Raw genomic sequence first — 19,739 nt, forward strand, 5'->3', positions numbered from 1 at the left:
ACTGGTGCAAGCCTCTCGGAGTTGGAATAAACGCTTTGATAGTGTGATCAAAGCATTTGGTTTTATACAGACTTTTGGAGAAGTCTGTATTTACAAGAAAGTGAGTGGGAGCTCTGTAGCATTTCTGATATTATATGTGGATGACATATTACTAATTGGAAATGATATAGAATTTCTGGATAGCATAAAGGGATACTTGAATAAGAGTTTTTCAATGAAAGACCTCGGTGAAGCTGCTTACATATTAGGCATTAAGATCTATAGAGATAGATCAAGACGCTTAATTGGACTTTCACAAAGCACATACCTTGACAAAGTTTTGAAGAAGTTCAAAATGGATCAAGCAAAGAAAGGGTTCTTGCCTGTGTTACAAGGTGTGAAGTTGAGTAAGACTCAATGCCTGACCACTGCAGAAGATAGAGAGAAAATGAAAGATGTTCCCTATGCTTCAGCCATAGGCTCTATCATGTATGCAATGCTATGTACCAGACCTGATGTGTGCCTTGCTATAAGTCTAGCAGGGAGGTACCAAAGTGATCCAGGAGTGGATCACTGGATAGCGGTCAAGAACATCCTGAAATACCTGAAAAGGACTAAGGATATGTTTCTCATATATGGAGGTGACAAAGAGCTCATCGTAAAAGGTTACGTTGATGCAAGCTTTAACACTGATCCGAACGATTCTAAATCGCAAACCGGATACGTGTTTACATTAAACGGTGGAGCTGTCAGTTGGTGCAGTTCTAAACAAAGTGTTGTAGCGGGATCTACATGTGAAGCGGAGTACATAGCTGCTTCGGAAGCAGCAAATGAAGGAGTCTGGATGAAGGAGTTCATATCCGATCTAGGTGTCATACCTAGTGCATCGGGTCCAATGAAAATCTTTTGTGACAATACTGGTGGAATTGCCTTGGCAAAGGAATCCAGATTTCACAAGAGAACCAAGCACATCAAAAGACGCTTCAATTCCATCCGGGATCTAGTCCAGGTGGGAGACATAGAGATTTGCAAGATACATACGGATCTGAATGTTGCAGACCCGTTGACTAAGCCTCTTCCACGAGCAAAACATGATCAGCACCAAGGCTCCATGGGTGTTAGAATCATTACTGTGTAATCTAGATTATTGACTCTAGTGCAAGTGGGATACTGAAGGAAATATGCCCTAGAGGCAATAATAAAGTTATTATTTATTTCCTTATATCATGATAAATGTTTATTATTCATGCTAGAATTGTATTAACCGGAAACATAATACATGTGTGAATACATAGATAAACAGAGTGTCACTAGTATGCCTCTACTTGACTTGCTCGTTAATCAAAGATGGTTATGTTTCCTAACCATAAACAAAGAGTTGTTATTTGATTAGCGGGGTCACATCATTAGGTGAATGATCTGATTGACATGGCCCATTCCATTAGCTTAGCACCCGATCGTTTAGTATGTTGCTATTGCTTTCTTCATGACTTATACATGTTCCTATGACTATGAGATTATGCAACTCCCGTTTGCCGGAGGAACACTTTGTGTGCTACCAAATGTCACAACGTAAACGGGTGATTATAAAGGTGCTCTACAGGTGTCTCCAAAGGTACATATTGGGTTGGCGTATTTCGAGATTAGGATTTGTCACTCCGATTGTCGGAGAGGTATCTCTGGGCCCTCTCGGTAATACACATCACATAAGCCTTGCAAGCATTGCAACTAATGAGTTAGTTGCGAGATGATGTATTACGGAACGAGTAAAGAGACTTGCCGGTAACGAGATTGAACTAGGTATGGGATACCGACGATCAAATCTCGGGCAAGTAACATACCGATGACAAAGGGAACAACGTATGTTGTTATGCGGTCTGACCGATAAAAGATCTTCGTAGAATATGTAGGAGCCAATATGAGCATCCAGGTTCCGCTATTGGTTATTGACCGGATACGTGTCTCGGTCATGTCTACATTGTTCTCGAACCCGTAGGGTCCGCACGCTTAAGGTTTCGATGAGAGTTATATTATGAGTTTATGAGTTTTGATGTACCGAAGTTAGTTCAGAGTCCCGGATGTGATCACGGACATGACGAGGAGTCTCGAAATGGTCGAGACATAAAGATTGATATATTGGACGGCTATATTCGCACACCGGAAGTGTTCCGGGGAAGTTTCGGATAAAACTGGAGCATCGGGGGGTTACCAGAACCCCCGGGGGGTTAATGGGCCTCATGGGCCTAAAGTGGAGAAGAGGAGGGGCTGCCAGGGCAGGCCGCACGCCCCCTCTCCCCCTAGTCCGAATTGGACAAGGAGGGAGGGGCGGCGCCCCCCCTTTTCCTTCTCTTCTTCCTCCTCTCCTACTTGGACAAGGAAAGGGAGGGGAGTCCTACTCCCGGTAGGAGTAGGACTCCTCCTGCGCGCCTCCTACTAGGGCCGGCTGCACCCCCTCCCTTGGATCCTTTATATACGGAGGCAAGGGGCACCCCTAGACACATAAGTTGATCCACGTGATCATATTCTTAGCCGTGTGCGGTGCCCCCTTCCACCATAGTCCTCGCTAATATTGTAGCGGTGCTTAGGCGAAGCCCTGCGACAGTAGTACATCAAGATCGTCACCACGCCGTCGTGCTGACGGAACTCTTCCCCGACACTTTGCTGGATCGAAGTTCGGGGATCGTCATCGAGCTGAACGTGTGCTAGAACTCGGAGGTGCCGTAGTTTCGGTGCTTGATCGGTCGGGCCGTGAAGACGTACGACTACATCAACCAAGTTAACGCTTCCGTTGTCGATCTACAAGGGTACGTAGATCACACTCTCCCCCTCTCGTTGCTATGCATCACCATGATCTTGCGTGTGCGTAGGAATTTTTTTGAAATTACTACGAAACCCTACACCCGCCACCTCACAGCTACCCAGTCGGAGCCTCTTCCCCGATGACGCCGTCCACAGCAACACCTCAACGTCCCGCATCCACCATACCGGATGAGGATCCGTCGTCGATCGATACGTCTCCAACGTATCTATAATTTTTGATTGTTCCATGCTATATTATATTCTGTTTTGGATGTTTAATGGGCTTTATTATACACTTTTATATTATTTTTGGGACTAACCTATTCACTAGAGGCTCATCCCAAATTGATGTTTTTTTTGCCTATTTCAGTGTTTCAAAGGAAAAGGATATCAAACAGAGTCCAAACGGAATGAAACATTCGGGAACGTGATTTTCGGAACAAACGTGATCCAGAGGACCTGGAGTCTACGTAAAGCAATCAACGAGGAAGGCACGAGGTAGGGGGCGCGCCCACCTCCCCAGGCGCGCCCTCCACCCTCGTTGCCCCTCTTTGCTCCACCGACGTACTTCTTCCTCCTATATATACCCATATACCCTGGAAACATCAGATAGGGAGCAAAAACCCTATTTCCACCGCCGCAACCTTCTGTACCCGTGAGATCCCATCTTGGGGCCTTTTCCGGCGCTCCGCCGAAGGGGGCATTGATCACGGAGGGCTTCTACATCAACACCATAGCCTCTCCGATGATGTGTGAGTAATTTGCCTTAGACCTTCGGGTCCATAGTTATTAGCTAGATGGCTTCTTCTCTCTCTTTGGATCTCAGTACAAAGTTCTCCTTGATCTTCTTGGAGATCTATTCGATATAATCTTCTTTTGCGGTGTGTTTGTCGAGATCCGATGAATTGTGGGTTTATGATCAAGTTTATCTATGAACAATATTTGAATCTCCTCTAAATTCTTTTATGTATGATTGGTTATCTTTGCAACTCTCTTCGAATTATCAGTTTGGTTTGGCCTACTAGATTGATCTTTCTTGCAATGGGAGAAGTGCTTAGCTTTGGGTTCAATCTTGCGGAGTCCTTTCCCAGTGACAGCAGAGGCATCAATGCACGTATTGTATTGTTGCCATCGAGGATAAAAAGATGGGGTTTATATCATATTGCATGAGTTTATCCCTCTACATCATGTCATCTTACTTAAAGCATTACTCTGTTCTTATGAACTTAATACTCTAGATGCATGCTGGATAGCGGTCGATGTGTGGAGTAATAGTAGTAGATGCAGAATCGTTTCAGTCTACTTGTCATGGACGTGATTCCTATATACATGATCATACCTAGATATTCTCACAACTATGCTCAATTCTATCAATTGCTCGACGGTAATTCGTTTACCCACTGTAATACTTATGCTCTCGAGAGAAGCCACTAGTGAAACCTATGGCCCCTGGGTCTATCTTCCATCATATTAATCTTCCAACACTTAGCTATTTCTAATGTCGTTTATTTTACTTTGCATCTTTATTTCTCTTTATCATAAAAATACCAAAAATATTATCTTATCATATCTATCAGATCTCACTCTCGTAAGTGACCGTGAAGGGATTGAAAACCCCTTTTATCGTGTTGGTTGCGAGGTTCTTATTTGTTTGTGTAGGTGCGTGGGACTTGAGCGTGATCTCCTACTGGATTGATACCTTGGTTCTAAAAAACTGAGGGAAATACTTACGCTACTTTACTGCATCACCCTTTCCTCTTCAAGGGAAAACCAACACAGTGCTCAAGAGGTAGCATCGATCTTGTCGTCCTGCCGGTTCAGCCACCCCGTCCTCCACCTCCAAGGAGCTTCCCCAACGTTCCCCTCGTCTTTCGCGCCACCTCCATTCCCACACCGCCGTCTTCACCTGCACCACCGGAAGAGCATCATCATCACCGTTTCCTCGGATGAAGCTGAGGCCTAATCGGCGCCACCAAAGAGGTTGTACACTAATCACCGCATTTTCTTCTTCATTCAATCTCACGGTGCTGCCGGCGCTCGGTCCCGAGCTGACATGGCGCGGCTCCATCGACGGCGGCGTCGTCGGTCACTTCCTCCACGGCGTCGCTCCCTCAGCGGTAACATCCACATTAGTAGGAGCTGCTATTGCTTTAGCTCTCGCTCGCGCTGCTGCTCTGCTCTTATTCTCGGTCCCCTGCCTGCTCTGCTCTTGCTATCGCTCTTGCTCGTGCTACTGCTCTCGCTCTTGCTCTTGCTTGCGATGCTGCTCCGATTTGGCTACACTTCAGTTGACTGAATCGACTTTTGGGTCAGTTGATTTTCAGGAGGTGGGGGGCTCACCGGAGTTAAGGAAGAACCAGCCGCAGCAGGAAGGGGGGCTCGCCGGAGAGGTACCCCAATATCTATCTTAGGGTTCAGGGTGGGGACGGTGGTCACCGGCGGTGGCGTGGGGATCATTGGAGAAAAAGCTCGGCACAGGGGTGCCTAGAGGGATGGTCGGGGTGGCGGCGGACCGGCGGTGGGGAGTGATTTCGGGGTGGGCGGGGCGGCGCACCACCGGCCGTGGGCGGCGGGGGGCGGCGGTTTGGCCGGTGGTGGCTGGCGGCTCAGGGGGTGGAGGTTGAAGATGAACTGCTACACGACCAGCTGCCCCGGCTCTCGCACGCGCTGCTGCTACTGCTTTTCTGCTACTAGTGCGTTCAGTTTCGACAACAAAATTCAGTTTCGACAGTTAAGTTCAGTTTCGACAGTTAAATTCAGTTTCTACAGTTAAGTTCATAGATGAGCGGCTGATGTATTTTACATCCGGCACTTTGTGGTTATGTATTTTACGTCATATATTGGAGATGCTATTAGAATTCCACTCAGGTTAACATTGTCTTTCTTGTCCTGCTTCAGCCTCGGCGTCGTACAACTCACTGGAGCTACACCAACGACGAAACCCTCCATCACAGCGGAGCAGTACCCCGGGCTCCATCTCCAGACACCTAAGATCTTCTTCCCCTCCTTCGACAGCCAAGTCAGCTGGAGCATCCTCACCGACAAACCCAATCACACTGAGATCGACATGGCTTCGCCAAAGAGGTTGTACACTTGTTGCATCTCTTTTTTACTCTACATGTTATATATATTGTCCACTGAGCACACGTAGTAACGTGAAATAGATTAATTTTATCCTACTATATGACAAGCAGTGAGGTACCAGGCAACTTAGCTATCCGTGATGGACTCTCTTGAACGCCATCATTATTTATCTCTGTGTGTTTGAGCTATGCATTTTTTGATGGGCCTGGGAGTTGAGCTAGTAGGGTAGTGGCCTGGGTCCAAAGTAGTAGAAGTAGCACAAAAACATTTTTGAGTGTAGGCTTTTCCTTGCTCAAGCCTGCCTACTAAAATCGCCAGTGCTTGAAAGGAAAAGTGAAAGAAAAACATAGGAATTGGAAAGTTTCATATGGTACTACTATTCATGCATTTGGTTCAAAGGAATGAAGCAAAGGAAAACTGTAGGATTTTTTCCTTTAGTGTCTCCTTGAAAGAAAAACCGTAGGAATTTTAATTTCCACTTGTCCTCCTTTTAAAATTCCTATTCATGAAGCACAAGACTAAGAGATAGTAGCATAATAGCATTATAACCATACATTTTCTTGTGGTTTGACTTAATCTCACCAGGCTTCTTTGCATCCTGTGATCTTCCAATTCTTGTGAACCAAACACCCAGATTGGCAGAAAATCATGTGTTTTTAAATTCTATGTTTTGCACATGCATTCCTATCCTATTCCTATCTATTTCCTATCCCTGCATTGTTAGAATCCTCAAATTCAAACAAGCCCTTACACAATTATTTTTGTTACAGATATGTGTCAAAGAAAACCTTGTGTGGTTTGTCCTGCTCCTGCTGCGATGTGTTCCACCCCAGCTCAGCTGCTCCAACTACGGAAGGGTTCACCACAGCAGGGATCCGCTCTCCAGACTATCTTTCACCGCCTCGGATCTTCTTCCCCGCCGCCGGCAGCCACGACAACTACATTACCACCATCAACTGAGCAGATGACCTTGAGGACTACACGGGTCCGCAAGAGAGGTCTCACTCTTTCCTGTCTGCTTATGTTATGCATCACTTAATATGATGACATGCTACTTTATCGTCGTGTTCACCTATTAGACTCTGAGTCAGGTCCAAACTAATGCTGAAACTTGAGTTTTTAAATGGTTGTTGGGTACATATTGGGACAAAAATCAGTACTATCTATCTACTATCTGGTTAATCTCGGGTATCCACTATGAGTTTCATGTTGGGTGCAAACAAACATTAAAGGAGCCATTATCTATATTTTTAACTAAAGCTATTATTTGCCTGCTATCATTGGTTTTGGGTCTATCCACAGTTTGCTACCATCACTCTAGATTTGTGCATGCACTCCTTACATAATCTCACTATGTTTTATTCCTATGCATGTCAGTTATTGTACACAATGGAACTGAACATGTAGAGCAAAAGAGACAAGCCTTCCATGGCAATAAAATTTCATGCAAACGTCGCTCCATGGTGGGCGTAAAGGCAGCCCCCCTCCACCCATTTCGGATTGTAATCAAGAGGAAGATAGCTGCTCTGAGGGGGGTTCAGAAGGAGAAGACCACTCCTATTTACCCCTTGAGGTCTTCGCTCTAACTTGGCATGCTGATGTTGGTAATATCATGCATATGATGCCTTACATTGCTTACTTTATACATCAAATATGTCATCTGCTTAGTTTAGACATGCTTTGTGTGAATGAGATCTGTTTAGTTTCTTTATCATATATGTGAATCATGCAATGCCATCTTGTTTAGCCAGGCATCATATATGTGAATTTTGCAATGCCACCCTGGTTAGCCAGTCATCTCATATGTGAATTATATCATGCCATCATTTTTATTACGTGTTAAATTTGTCAACAATTTTAGTACATTCAATTACTCTTCCTGTGCATCAGCCATTCGACACAGTCATGGAAAAATCTGGAGTGGAAACAAGGTCTTCAGAGCAGACAATGATGTCTAACGAAGCGCATGTCTTGCTGGTTACGGATAGCTCCTCAAAGGAGGATTCAGAAACAGATGACCAGTCCTATTCCCCCCCGAGGTGCATGCTCTAACTTGGCAGGGTTATGTTGATCATATCATGCATATGGTATCTTGAATTGCTATGTCATTTGCTTAGTTTGGACATGCTTTCTGTGAATGCCACCTGTTTAGTGCCTAATTACCATATATGTGAATTATGCAATGCAATCTTGTTGCAAGACATCATATATGTGAATTATGCAATGCTATCTTGTTGCAAGGCATTATATGTGAATTATGCAATGCCATGCTGTTTAGCCAACCGTCATATATGTGAATTATATCATGCCATCCTTTTTTTGTATTTCTCGTTGCATTTTGTCGACAATGTTTGTATATTAAACTACTCTTCCTGTGCATCACCATTTGAATTGGTGATGGAGAAATCTGGAGTGAAAACAAGGTCTTCAGAGCAGACAATGCTACCTGCTTAAGTAGATATCTTGCTGGTTACAGATAGCTCTTCAGAGGAGGATTCAGAGGCACATGACCAGTCCTATTATCCCCCTGAGGTGTATGCTCAAACTTGGCGGGGTTATATTACTCACATCATGCATATGTTGTATTGCAATGCTTAGTTTTTACATCATATACACAATATTGAATGCCATCTCCTTAGTTGACACATCATATATGCGATTGCCCTCTGCTCACTTGCTTAGTATACAAATCATATATTTGAATTATATCATGCCATGATGTTTACATAGACAACATGTATCTGAATTACGGCATGCCAACCCATTTTCTAAAGACATAATATAGTTATATCATCTCATCCTGTTTACATAGTCATCATATTTTGAATTATGTCATTCTATCTGTGAATTATATCATGCCATCATGTTTCCATCGACGGCATGTTTGTGATTTATGGCATGCCAGCCACTTTAATAGACACATCATATAGTTATATCATGTCAGCATGTTTACATAGTCATCATATTTTGAAGTATGTCATTCTATCCTGTTTAGTTAGCCATCATACATGTGAAATTGTGTCATGCTATCCTGTTTAATTAGCCATCATATATATGAGATTATGTCCTGCTATTCTGTTTGGTTAGACAACATAAATGTGAATTATTTCATGCCATGTTTTCTTCCCTACTATCCATTGCACCTGTCTATTTTACAATGTCTGTGCATTCAATTACTTTTCTTGTTTATCAGCCATTTCAATTGGAGGGGGTGATGGCAGTATCTGTAGGAGTAAAAACATGGTCTTCACAAAAGATCGTGCTACCTGTCGATGCAGATAGAACCACTATTGTACTTGCCCAAGAACCAGCCCCACCACACATAACCCAGACTCACGCAGATTGTACCCCTACCCAGTTGGACAGAGAACCAGCTACACCCCTTCTAACCACAACCCCAGCAGATAGTAACCTAGTTCCAGTTGACACAACACCGTCTCCACCACACATCACCCAAACACGAGCAGTTAGTAAGGCAACTGCAGTGCCCAAAGCATGAGGACCACCACTCCGAACCCCAAGTCAACGCTTAAAACAGAAGAAGAATAGTCCTCAGGTCAGGTTCCATAGCTATGGTTCATACTACTTTGCTCTTGCATCACTGTATTTACTCATACTAACTAATTTCAAATTTGAAGGATGCAATTGAAACTCCAATGGCGCAACATGTATGTTTTAAACCTGTTTCTTTAACGTGTTTGTTGTTGTAACTTGCTCTATGTTGATTTTAGTTTCAATTGAATAAACAGTTATGTTCTCATGCCATGCATATTACAAGTGTTGTTATTGTTGTGTAGTTTCCCACACTTATACTCTGTCTATGCTACTTTGTCTTAAATAGATATGATTCGAATTGTCTCTATCTTGATTTGGCAACATAAACTAGAATGATATAGACCATATAGTGACCATACTACATAGATATATGTTTGTTTCATGCTGTTATCATGTCCACCTTACTATTGAACTGGTTCACCAAAATGAGTTTCATATACAACATGGTAAACCCGTGATGTCTTTGTTTGTTTCTATTTTAGAAAGCGGATAAAATATTGGAGAATAGGACCCTGTTATGCAATGGTAAAGGAAGTAATGCAGATAAGGTTCAAGATAGTGAGACATCCATGTTGGTCTCCAAGAAAGCTGATAAAAACTATATTAAAGACACTGAGACAACCCCAAAGTCCTGTCTTGATGTAGCGTTCGAGTTACTGGCTACTACTGCGGGCACCAGCACTTCGAACTCGCTGCCTGAATTAGTTCGGCTTCTTGAGTCTCAACTTCAAGTTGAAAGACATTGATCAGATGTTATGTGACATGAAGTCGAAGGACCGAGGAAGTCCCTGCAGAATTCAGATGCATACTTTCTGGTGCAACAACAAGTGCTGGAGGATTTAAGCGCCAAACAAGATAAAGTTAATAAGCTTGCTAAGCATCTTGCCAACATTATGGGTACCCAGGATACTGTTTCTTGAGCTCTTCTGAAGTGGTTTTAGTTCTGGACTTGTTTTGCTGTGGCGTTTATTTGCACTGGTCGCCAACTTTGACAACCAGTGTATATCATATGCGGCTTTGTTCCCTATATTTGCACTGGTGGCGAACTTTGATGCCCAGTGGATGTAATATGTGTAATAGCCGTGATAGCCTAGCGGAAGTTGCTTGCTTATTTATTTCCTTGTTGTCTTGTTTATTTGTTTGCTTGTAGTCAGTGCAGTTCTTTGTCCGCGGTTTGCTCGTGGCCGCAATAACCTATTTTTTAAAACCAGGCCACAATAACCATGGGCTACATATTTACTGTAGTTACCATGGGCCTCCTATGGGCCGTAGAAACAATGGGCCTTATAAGGACCGTAGAAACAATGGGCCTTCTACGGGCCGTAGCATCAATGGGCCTTCTACGGGCCGTATGATCGATCGACCAAACATGGGCCAATAACAGACCGCATTATGGGCCGTAAACGGGCTAGATTTGGAATCGCCAGTTCATGGGCCGACCATAACAGACTGTCGTTAATCGACCGTATTTGATGACGCTACGAAAACGGCCCAAAGGATTAACGGGCTGCAAACGGGCCGATTGTAACCACGGGCTGGATTCGGCCCACAAGCAGAAAAGGCTAGTAACGGGCCATAAGTAACCGAATGCTGGAAATAAGCCCAAGAATAAATGGGCCCTGAGAAGGCCGAAAGATAACACGGGTTGGAAATGGCCCAATGGAATAATGGGTCGTTAATGGGTATAAAGCGGTACACTGTTCATTGTGGGCCAGATTCACCACGGGCCATTAATGGGCCAAGAGTTACAAATGGCCTCGTATGGGCCGAAAGACATCATGGGCCACACATGGGCCGGAAGTTACAACAGTCTGGAATCATATTGGATGGCCCAGATGAAGCTACTGGCCTTAATTCTGATAGGCCGTAACGGGCCATGAGTTAGCGGGCCGTAAATGGGCTATATACGAACAAGCCGTTAACAGGCTTTCTGTGGGTCAGCCCGTTACCTTTTGACCAAGTCAAACGGGCCGGCCTTTTCACCGAAATGGGCCTCTGTTGGGCCATGCCATGTGTCGACGTATCATAGGCGCCTCCTATCCAATGAATGGATGTCATTTGTCCCAACGGTGAGCCAACACGTGTTTCCTTCGACCAATGACAATTTTACACGTGGAAAATCCTCATTGGTCCGGGCTGTTAACGGGTTATCGGATCCAAAACCGGATCCGATAGCTTAACCGCGGCCCGTTACGGTGGATGCCACGTGTCGGTCACCCTTGACGAAAGCACTTCTATGACACACGATTTATCGTCATAGAAGTGGACACTTCCGTGATAATAATTTTGGTAATGTCATGGAACACTTCTACGACAGCACAAATATGACTATCTTGATTCTGTCATAAAATTGTCATGGATGTACATGCATGACAGAAAATGTGACCTACTGTGACAAACACGTATCATCACGGAAGTGTCTTTTTTTGTAGTGCCTACAAAGCCGAAGAGCCAAGACGAAGCCACTCCGAGGAGTTTGATGTCCTCGGCTTGAAGACCTGTTCGGGGGCTATGTCGGTCCCATCATAGTATGATGAGGACATCACTAACAAAGTTACACCCACAACCCCTACTGCTACATATATTGGACCAATTACTAGAGCTTGCACACGCCAATTAAATTACCATGTACTTTCGTTTCTTGATAATGATTCTAATATTCATGAGAATATGATGCTGCCAAAATTGGATACATTTGTTTTGCTTATAAATGAAGGACCAAGAAATGGACAAGAACGATGAGCATTAGAGCATGATCAAGCATGAAGAAGATGGCACGCACAAGGGGAGCAGGAACAGAGTCTCTGGTGGAGTTTTCAGCACTTTGGAGCCACCATGATGAAGTACAATGACATGGACCAAATATACAGGATGACCTTTCATAAATTTCGTCCATAAGCTTAATATAGGTGCCGCGCCACCTTAGTTTTGGGCCAGGCCCATGTAATTTTGAAATACACTTAATAGGCTGGTTTTAGAGTCCTTATTAATAGGAAAAATGATTTAGGACAGAATTTAGTCCCACCTTGCCAAGGGTGGATGAATTCCCCTCTGTCTCCCTATAAATACAACCCTTAGGGCGTCGTTTTAGACTTGGGTTTCGTTTAGATTAAAGTTCGCCATAGCTGCAACTCGCATCCTTCATTTGTGTTCAGCGACCAGACTAAGACATCACATAACCCCACTTTCATAAATAAAGTTTTTCTCTTATATTCGCAATATCCTGATTGTAATTTCAATTTCTTGCTCGTTCTTCGTTTGTGTGCAGGAAATAGACCTTCATGGTTAGGTTGATCGTGCTTCGCGTGGTCAATAACCTCTCGGAGTTGGTTTAATGATTGCTAAGGCGCGACGTCCTCGTACGTTCGTAGTCGGATCGTCAAAGTCTACTCCATTGAGAATGATAGCCACCATCTCATCGAAAACGGGACACCGTTGCCTCTATCATAGTGGGCTGGGCCGAGGACCCCATGGTTCGTCAACAAGTGGATCAAGACTGCCGTCCCAAGGCGTACTCAAGATGGAATCCTCCAAACTTGGCGCATACTCCGAGACATTTAAATCTTCGGAATGTAATCCCTAGATGACCTTATGTAAACCCTAGATACCCCAGTCCCTATATAAGCCGAGGGATTCTAGCTCGTAGGGTAGAGGATTAGACATTCACATACGATCTTGAAGTAGATCATCTTGTTCTTTGTACTCCCACACAATCAATGCAACAAAAGCATGATGTAGGGTTTTACCTCTCGTGAGGGCCTGAACCTGGGTAAACATCGCCTCCCTTGTCCACCCTACTATCATCTAACTAAAATCACCAGCTCGGGACCCCTACCCGAGATCTGCCGGATTTAACCCCGGCACCCGCGACCCAGGAACCATCCACATAATCGAGTAGCAACCTCCATTAGACGCAATAGCCGCCAAAGAAGACGCCTCACCATCAACCTTCTCGTCCATATCCTGAAGAATAAATCATCCGGTGTTGTTTGAGGAACTCTAACTCCATTGTCTACCCTGAGGAATTGGCCAAGGCCGGGAAGTGATCCAAAGATTGCCCCGAGATCGGCCCGAGCCAAAACCCGTAAGGACTCGCCGGCGGCAAAGGAGATAAAACTCAACGATGACATAGTCGACGGAGGAAAGAAACTCTAATCGAGAGGGTACTTGCCCCATTTTGAACTGAGAAGCTCCCCTAACCTATTTTTTTTGAATCTCTAACCTATTGTACGTATTAACTAATCATGTGTCAGGAACCAACCTGTGGCTGGATGGTTAGGAGGACAGTGATATCCTCAACCCACCGAGGTTCTACGGTGACTTCGTAAAATCTCAAGATGACATGCCGACTCAGTTTCTCCGAGGTGCTCATAGGGGTAGCATGTGCTGTGTGTATTCATAGGGTAACAATATACACGTATATATGAGCCCTTACGTCTGTACCGTGTTAAAAAAAACTAATCAGTTTCCCTGAAAAAGGAAAACTAATCACGCGTCAAACTGGGCCTGATCTCGGGCACGTATACGGGCCGGCCAGGTCGGGTTCGCACCAAGACAGCCTAGCAGGCCCACACGGCAGACTCAGATCTAGGGCAAAACTGCCCCGAAGCAAACGGGCACCGTGAGATGCAGATCAAACCGCAGGCACGCCACCACCCATCCCCCTGTTTTAAGGCCCCAAACCCTCTCGAATCCGCCCCTCTCCTGCGCCGTCGTCCTCCTCCTCCTCCTCGCCTCCCCGCGGCCACACCTCGACTCGCTCCCTCCCTCGAGGTAACCACCCCATCCTCACCCATCCCTCCCCCTTTCCCCGTTGCGTAGATCCGGTCTTAGCTGTTCTCGATCTTCAGTTCTAGGCTACATCTTCGATCTTTCCGAGGTGAATCGCGTGATTTTAGTTTCGCAATAAGTATCGTTTGGATTGGTGGTGTTTTGGTCTTCGATCTGGAGGGGCTGTAGGCGGTTGCTTAGATAGCGCGTGTTTCATCAGATCTAGGCTATTGGCTACGGATGTTTTGTTGGTTATTGATGCCGTTTAGGGGATTAGATCCGACGTGTTCTGTTCGTGAAATTGGGTTACGTCTCACATCCTTCGCTGTAAGAAGAATAATTTGCGGCAAAGAGCATCCTCATCGTAGTTGTTTTGTGGATATCCGTCGTATCTGTAATGGAAGTTGAGAAATAGAATAAATTCTTGCCTATTTTTTGCCTCAGTGAAGGTGAAGTCGATAGTAAACCAGCGAACGTGCTCCTATCGAAAACCAACTGAATGGATTTAGCCTATATTGCTTGTCACTTTACATGATTGTTAACCCTATCTACCTAGTTGTTTTGAATCCACCAAAACCCTGTGCGTGATTTCTCTGGAACTGAATTATTTTTATGCCAATCAGTTATCTATCCACATACCTGCTGCATGTACAATGTCAATTGCTTGCCATCCAATTTATGATTTATGTGTCGATTTGATTAGTTATCTCCAAATCTCCCTTGTTTGTTCTTTGAAATCATTAGCTTGATTGCTCTGCTTGAGTTATTGGGGTCCAGTTGCATAGATAGGATAAGGATGCCATTAGTGTAAGCTGGGTTGTGGTTTTGTTGTCGAATTCCGCAGTTTGTGTGCAAAAATCCACTGTTCTTACGTCGTTCTCTCCTGTGCCAGTAGATCATCTGTGTCATCCTTTTGAGGCGAGATGGCGGCTACATTCAATGTTAACGCTGAGGCAGGCCTTCAAAAGCTTGATGGCTACCTTCTGTCTCGCAGTTACATCTCTGGGTATGTGTTCCATGCCATATTTGTTTACTAAATGGTTGTATTTGTGCCATCAGTCTTAACCTGTAAAACTATCATCTGTAGATACCAAGCTTCCAAGGATGACTTGGCTGTGTATTCTGAGTTCTCAGTTGCTCCACCATCGACCTGCACCAATGTTGCAAGGTGGTACAATCACATTGATGCGCTCCTGAAGCTGAGGTATGCACTCAAGCTAATTTCAATTGAAAGCAGCCTTTCATTTCCTGTTGTCACAGTAAGTGGTGCTAATTTCTGTAAATGATCTATTCATGTTCAGCGGGGTTACTGCGGCCGGTCAAGGTGTGAAGGTTCTGTCATCAGTTGTCCCTGAAACCTCAACTACTGATGTTGCTGAGGTTACAGCCATAACCCTTTTTCTTTGGGCAAATCTTATAACTTCTTTTGCACATGTGGCTGATTGTTATTGGGCGTTTGTGTGGTTTAAATCTTCCAGTCTCACAAGTATAACATCATGTATCCTGTACTTTGCAGGCTCCTGCAGCTGATGATGACGATGACAGTGATGTTGACCTTTTTGGAGAGGAAACCGAAGAGGAGAAGAAGGCAGCTGAAGAGCGTGCTGCCAAAGCAAAGGCTTCTACCAAGAAGAAAGAATGTATGTTATCCTACATTCTTTGTATTTTACTATCTCATTTATAGCTTTGCATTTAACTACATTGCAAAGCATGTCTATTTACTAGTTCTAATAATGTTGTATGGCTGAAGCATTTATTTTGTACCCTCAACATTCGTAACTGAGTATTACTGAAGAATGTATGTTTTTTACACTGTACTTCATTGTTTCATCTATGGCTCTATGTGGCACTTCATTTACAAACATTGTTTTGAGCTACTGTTTGTGCTGTTAAACTTCAAAACTCAGTTGTACTAACTTGGTACTTTTGTTTCTGTCAGCTGGCAAGTCGTCAGTTTTGCTTGATGTTAAGCCATGGGATGATGAGACTGACATGGTCAAGCTTGAGGAAGCTGTCCGAAGCATCAAGATGGAGGGCCTTCTGTGGGGCGCTTGTATGTCACTACTGAATGTTTTCTACTTAAATACTGGTGGTGCCTGCTAATTTTTCTGTCTGCATAATTTACTTTTTGTTTTGTAAATTTGAGTGTTTGCCATCCCCTTGCAGCCAAGCTCATGCCAGTTGGATATGGCATCAAGAAGCTTCAGATTATGATGACCATCATTGATGACCTTGTGTCTGTTGACACTCTGATTGAAGACCATCTCTGCGTCGAGCCAGCCAACGAGTACATCCAGAGCTGTGACATTGTTGCCTTCAACAAAATCTGTAAGTTCCTTGTGCCCGTTTAATTTCCTAGCCTACCCGTGATGTTACTGGCTGTCCATTCCACACTAGGACTGTCTGTGTCCAGTTGTGGTATCCATTTCATCTACACCAGCCATTTGTACTAACTTCGGTAAACCTGTTTTCCTGCAGAAATCTTCCTGAGGCAAGTGATGGCGGTCGGTGGACAATGCAGCAGCACAAACAATATATCTACAGTTTTCCGTTGCCGTAGCTAAAGCAGCATAACATATTCTGCCCTGTGAGGTTTTTGGACCTTAGGTTGAGTTGGGTCGTAGTATTACTACTGAGTGCTATTTGCTTCGTATGAAATGAGACAATGTGGTTGATTCCTGTTATTTTCTTCTGTCTGCCACCTTCATTGGAGCTACTTCTGTTGTCTGCCTACTTTTATCCCTTGCGCTACCTGTTTGGCAATCCTGTAGCCATGTGTTCGACTTAGACGGCCGGCCCAAACTAGCATGCCAGGATCGCAGCTTCTCATCATCTATCTCGCCACACACACATTACGTATCCGGCAGCCGCTTGATGCTGCTGGTGGTCGCCGCTGTCCACTTGCAGCACTGGTTTGGCAGGTTCCAGAAGTGGGTTGTCTGGTTGCAGCGAAAAACAGCTGACGCCGACGCAAACTGTTGCTTGCCGATTGTGGTTCTGGCTCCGCTTGTCTGTTGCAGCAAAATGAGATGCTGGTTCCAGCTTTGGCTTCGGCGGTAGCAGCAAACCCAGCTGTTCGTTTGCTTATCGCTCGCCGGTTCTTGCACCTGATTCAGCCGGTCGTAGATTTTTGTCGATGCTGCCGTTCGCCACTAGAGAGCTCGTTGTGGCACATCCGCTAGAGGGCCAACACCTCCGGCCGTGCATCGCGGCACGGGCGCCCTACATAGTCCGAGCACCTCCGTTGCGGGTGCACACCCAAGGCGCCTTGGCTGCACCTCGACGGGGTCTGTAGCACCACGATGGGATGCAAGAGATGGAAAAGAAGAAGCCAAGGAAAAAGGGGATCGGGTGTGCTCACGGGAGGTAGGAGATTGCTCTCTTGTGGGTAGAGATAAGGCAGAGGAGATAAAACGCTTGTGGGACCATTAGGTAAATCGTGCGCGTGCTTGGAGCGACTGGCGCAGATCTTAACCCGTCGGTCGACATGAATTATTTACCTAGTCAGATTATGTTACCTTCCAAATCCCAATTAAAGCCGTACTCGGGGGAGCTCTTCTGCGAATATCTCACAACCGAATACCCACACCACACCACACAACTATCCTAGGCTGATATCTCACAGAATGTTGTAGGCCTTCAACACCAAATCATGCTTGTTTCCACTCAGCAATTCAAACAAAATTTGCCTGGTTTATGCCGCTCCACTCTGTTGAACACTCATGCTTTTCATTGTTAACAAAGAGACAAAGCAGTCGCAGTCACCAATGTGTCGAACCCTCGCTTCTCCGCACACCAGAAGTTCTCTTTCCCCTTCAACCATCAAGCAAAAAAAGAAAAAATTGCCACGTAGCCTGCAAGCCGATGGTTGATCCTGCAACCCATGCCTTGCATGGCGGTCCAAGGTCCAAAGTCGTTGGAGAACGACGTATGGCTTATCGTTGTCGAGATGCATTTAAGGATCATTCGTTGAAGATCTGGTCAAAGCCCATACGATGCCTTTTGTACACTGAGCTGGTGAAATACACACATGAAGACATGCAGGGCCAAGCAAAGCAGTCTGGAGCGTTAGGGTCTCTCACATTTGTGGTGATCGCCTGTAATAGATGGATGTAACGGAGCTGTGTCGTGAAGGAGAACCCGTCCTGGATATCCTCCACCCACATGCTATTGATGAGCACTTGTTAAACACCCTTGCAAAGATCAAGGGGGGTGTTGAACCGTGCGCTGAGAAACCATGGATCCATTCCCCCCTCCCCCCAAAAAACATTGTGTTGTCAACCCCAACCGTGATTTTCAGCAAGTTGTCGAACACCGCACATGCCTCAGGGTTCACCATCATCAGCACCCTCCTGCCACGACCTCTCGCGATAAATTCTCCCGACTACTCCCACCTAACTCTCAAAGCCAACACATGTAGTTCCAAATTCTTAACGCCCAATCTACCAAAGCACGTATCCTAGACCACAAGGCGTGGTCGAACCTGTTTCTCAAACCCGCGCCTGTGCAACGTCTTGTACTTTAACCCACAACCATCACTCTTTTTCTTTCTTCTTTTCAGCCTACCATTCCCTTACGGAATTTATTTCATTTTGAAGATTATAAGAAAGGTCCAAAATAGCTGAAAATAAATAATTATTATTCCGAGGAATCTTTCTACTAAGATTTGACAGTTGATACATGGTACTAGATGCAACGGCGCGCTCCGCCGCGCCAGGCTATCTTCGCGTTCTACACATCATTTTTTAGAGAGATGCATATCAAATTTTAGGTGAACTTGGGCCACGCATATAGTTGTGATGAAAAAACAAACTAAAAAGAGAAAAAAACATTGATATCTTGAGCAATCATTGTTTAATAATGGCAGTTTCCTACAGCACAACGCGTACATGGAACATGTTTCAGGTGCACAAGGGCAAAACAAAAATTAGATGAGAACGTACACTGCATGAGAATAAAAAAATTGCGGGTGAAAAGTAGTATTACTCATACCATCAAGGTGTAACAATGATCAGAAGCTAGCTCAAACGCACATGAGGGACCAGAGCCGATCCATGTCATTGTTCTTCTCTCTACACAAGAAAAATTCGCTAGGCTACCGCTAACCTTATTTTGAAAACGTCTTATATGAGTAATACAATTTTCACGAAGAGATAAGACATATCTAATCTCTTCTACTAAAGAAGCATAGATGGACATGTCTTGATCTCGCCCCTGGATCATCTTGACCGCAACTAGTGAATCCATCTCAATGGCTACTGGGAGCTCACTTCTCTGAATCGCGAGCAACAATCCTTTCATGCAAGCACACAACTCTACCTCTAGAGCTTCACGACATTAGTATAGCATCCTGCAAGCAGAAAAGATTATGCCTTCCTGAGCATCTCGAAGCACCATACCTGCACCAGCCCCTCCTACTGTATGAGGCCCCATCTGAGTTGAGCTTTATCCACCCAGCTGGCGGTGGAGACCATGGGAGGCGGGCGCAGGCGTAACTTGAGCTGGTGTCTTGTACATCATGCAATCAAATGATATGTGCGTTTTCCCTTTCT

At 44.8% G+C, this 19,739-nt stretch overlaps 1 protein-coding gene across 4 annotated transcripts; it reads left to right on the forward strand.

Moving 5' to 3' along the window:
* The first annotated feature begins 14,009 nt into the window (after positions 1–14,009).
* Positions 14,010–16,871, forward strand: LOC123187963 (elongation factor 1-delta 1). 4 transcript variants are annotated; one of them, XM_044599979.1, is made up of 8 exons: positions 14,024–14,190; positions 15,083–15,193; positions 15,275–15,391; positions 15,489–15,567; positions 15,704–15,827; positions 16,127–16,240; positions 16,354–16,515; positions 16,666–16,871. In XM_044599979.1, coding segments are annotated over exons 2-8 (681 nt in total). In that variant the 5' UTR covers positions 14,024–14,190; positions 15,083–15,110; the 3' UTR covers positions 16,668–16,871. The 4 variants fall into 4 exon arrangements, with proteins under 4 accessions (XP_044455912.1, XP_044455914.1, XP_044455911.1 ...); XM_044599978.1 differs by having other exon boundaries at positions 14,045–14,190; positions 15,080–15,193; XM_044599977.1 differs by having other exon boundaries at positions 14,010–14,190; positions 15,080–15,193; positions 16,354–16,717.
* The last annotated feature ends 2,868 nt before the right edge of the window (positions 16,872–19,739 follow it).

The sequence above is a fragment of the Triticum aestivum genome, chromosome 2A (genome assembly GCF_018294505.1).
Source record: "Triticum aestivum cultivar Chinese Spring chromosome 2A, IWGSC CS RefSeq v2.1, whole genome shotgun sequence".
Classification (NCBI taxonomy): Eukaryota; Viridiplantae; Streptophyta; class Magnoliopsida; order Poales; family Poaceae; genus Triticum; species Triticum aestivum.

Excerpts from the sequence above, each read along its gene's own strand:
- LOC123187963 (XM_044599977.1), top strand. The coding sequence starts at position 15,111 with ATGGCGGCTACATTCAATGTTAACGCTGAGGCAGGCCTTCAAAAGCTT. Across the intron at positions 15,194-15,274 it reads TCTCGCAGTTACATCTCTGG|ATACCAAGCTTCCAAGGATG; the intron begins GTATGTGTTCCA and ends TATCATCTGTAG. Across the intron at positions 16,241-16,353 it reads GGGCCTTCTGTGGGGCGCTT|CCAAGCTCATGCCAGTTGGA; the intron begins GTATGTCACTAC and ends ATCCCCTTGCAG.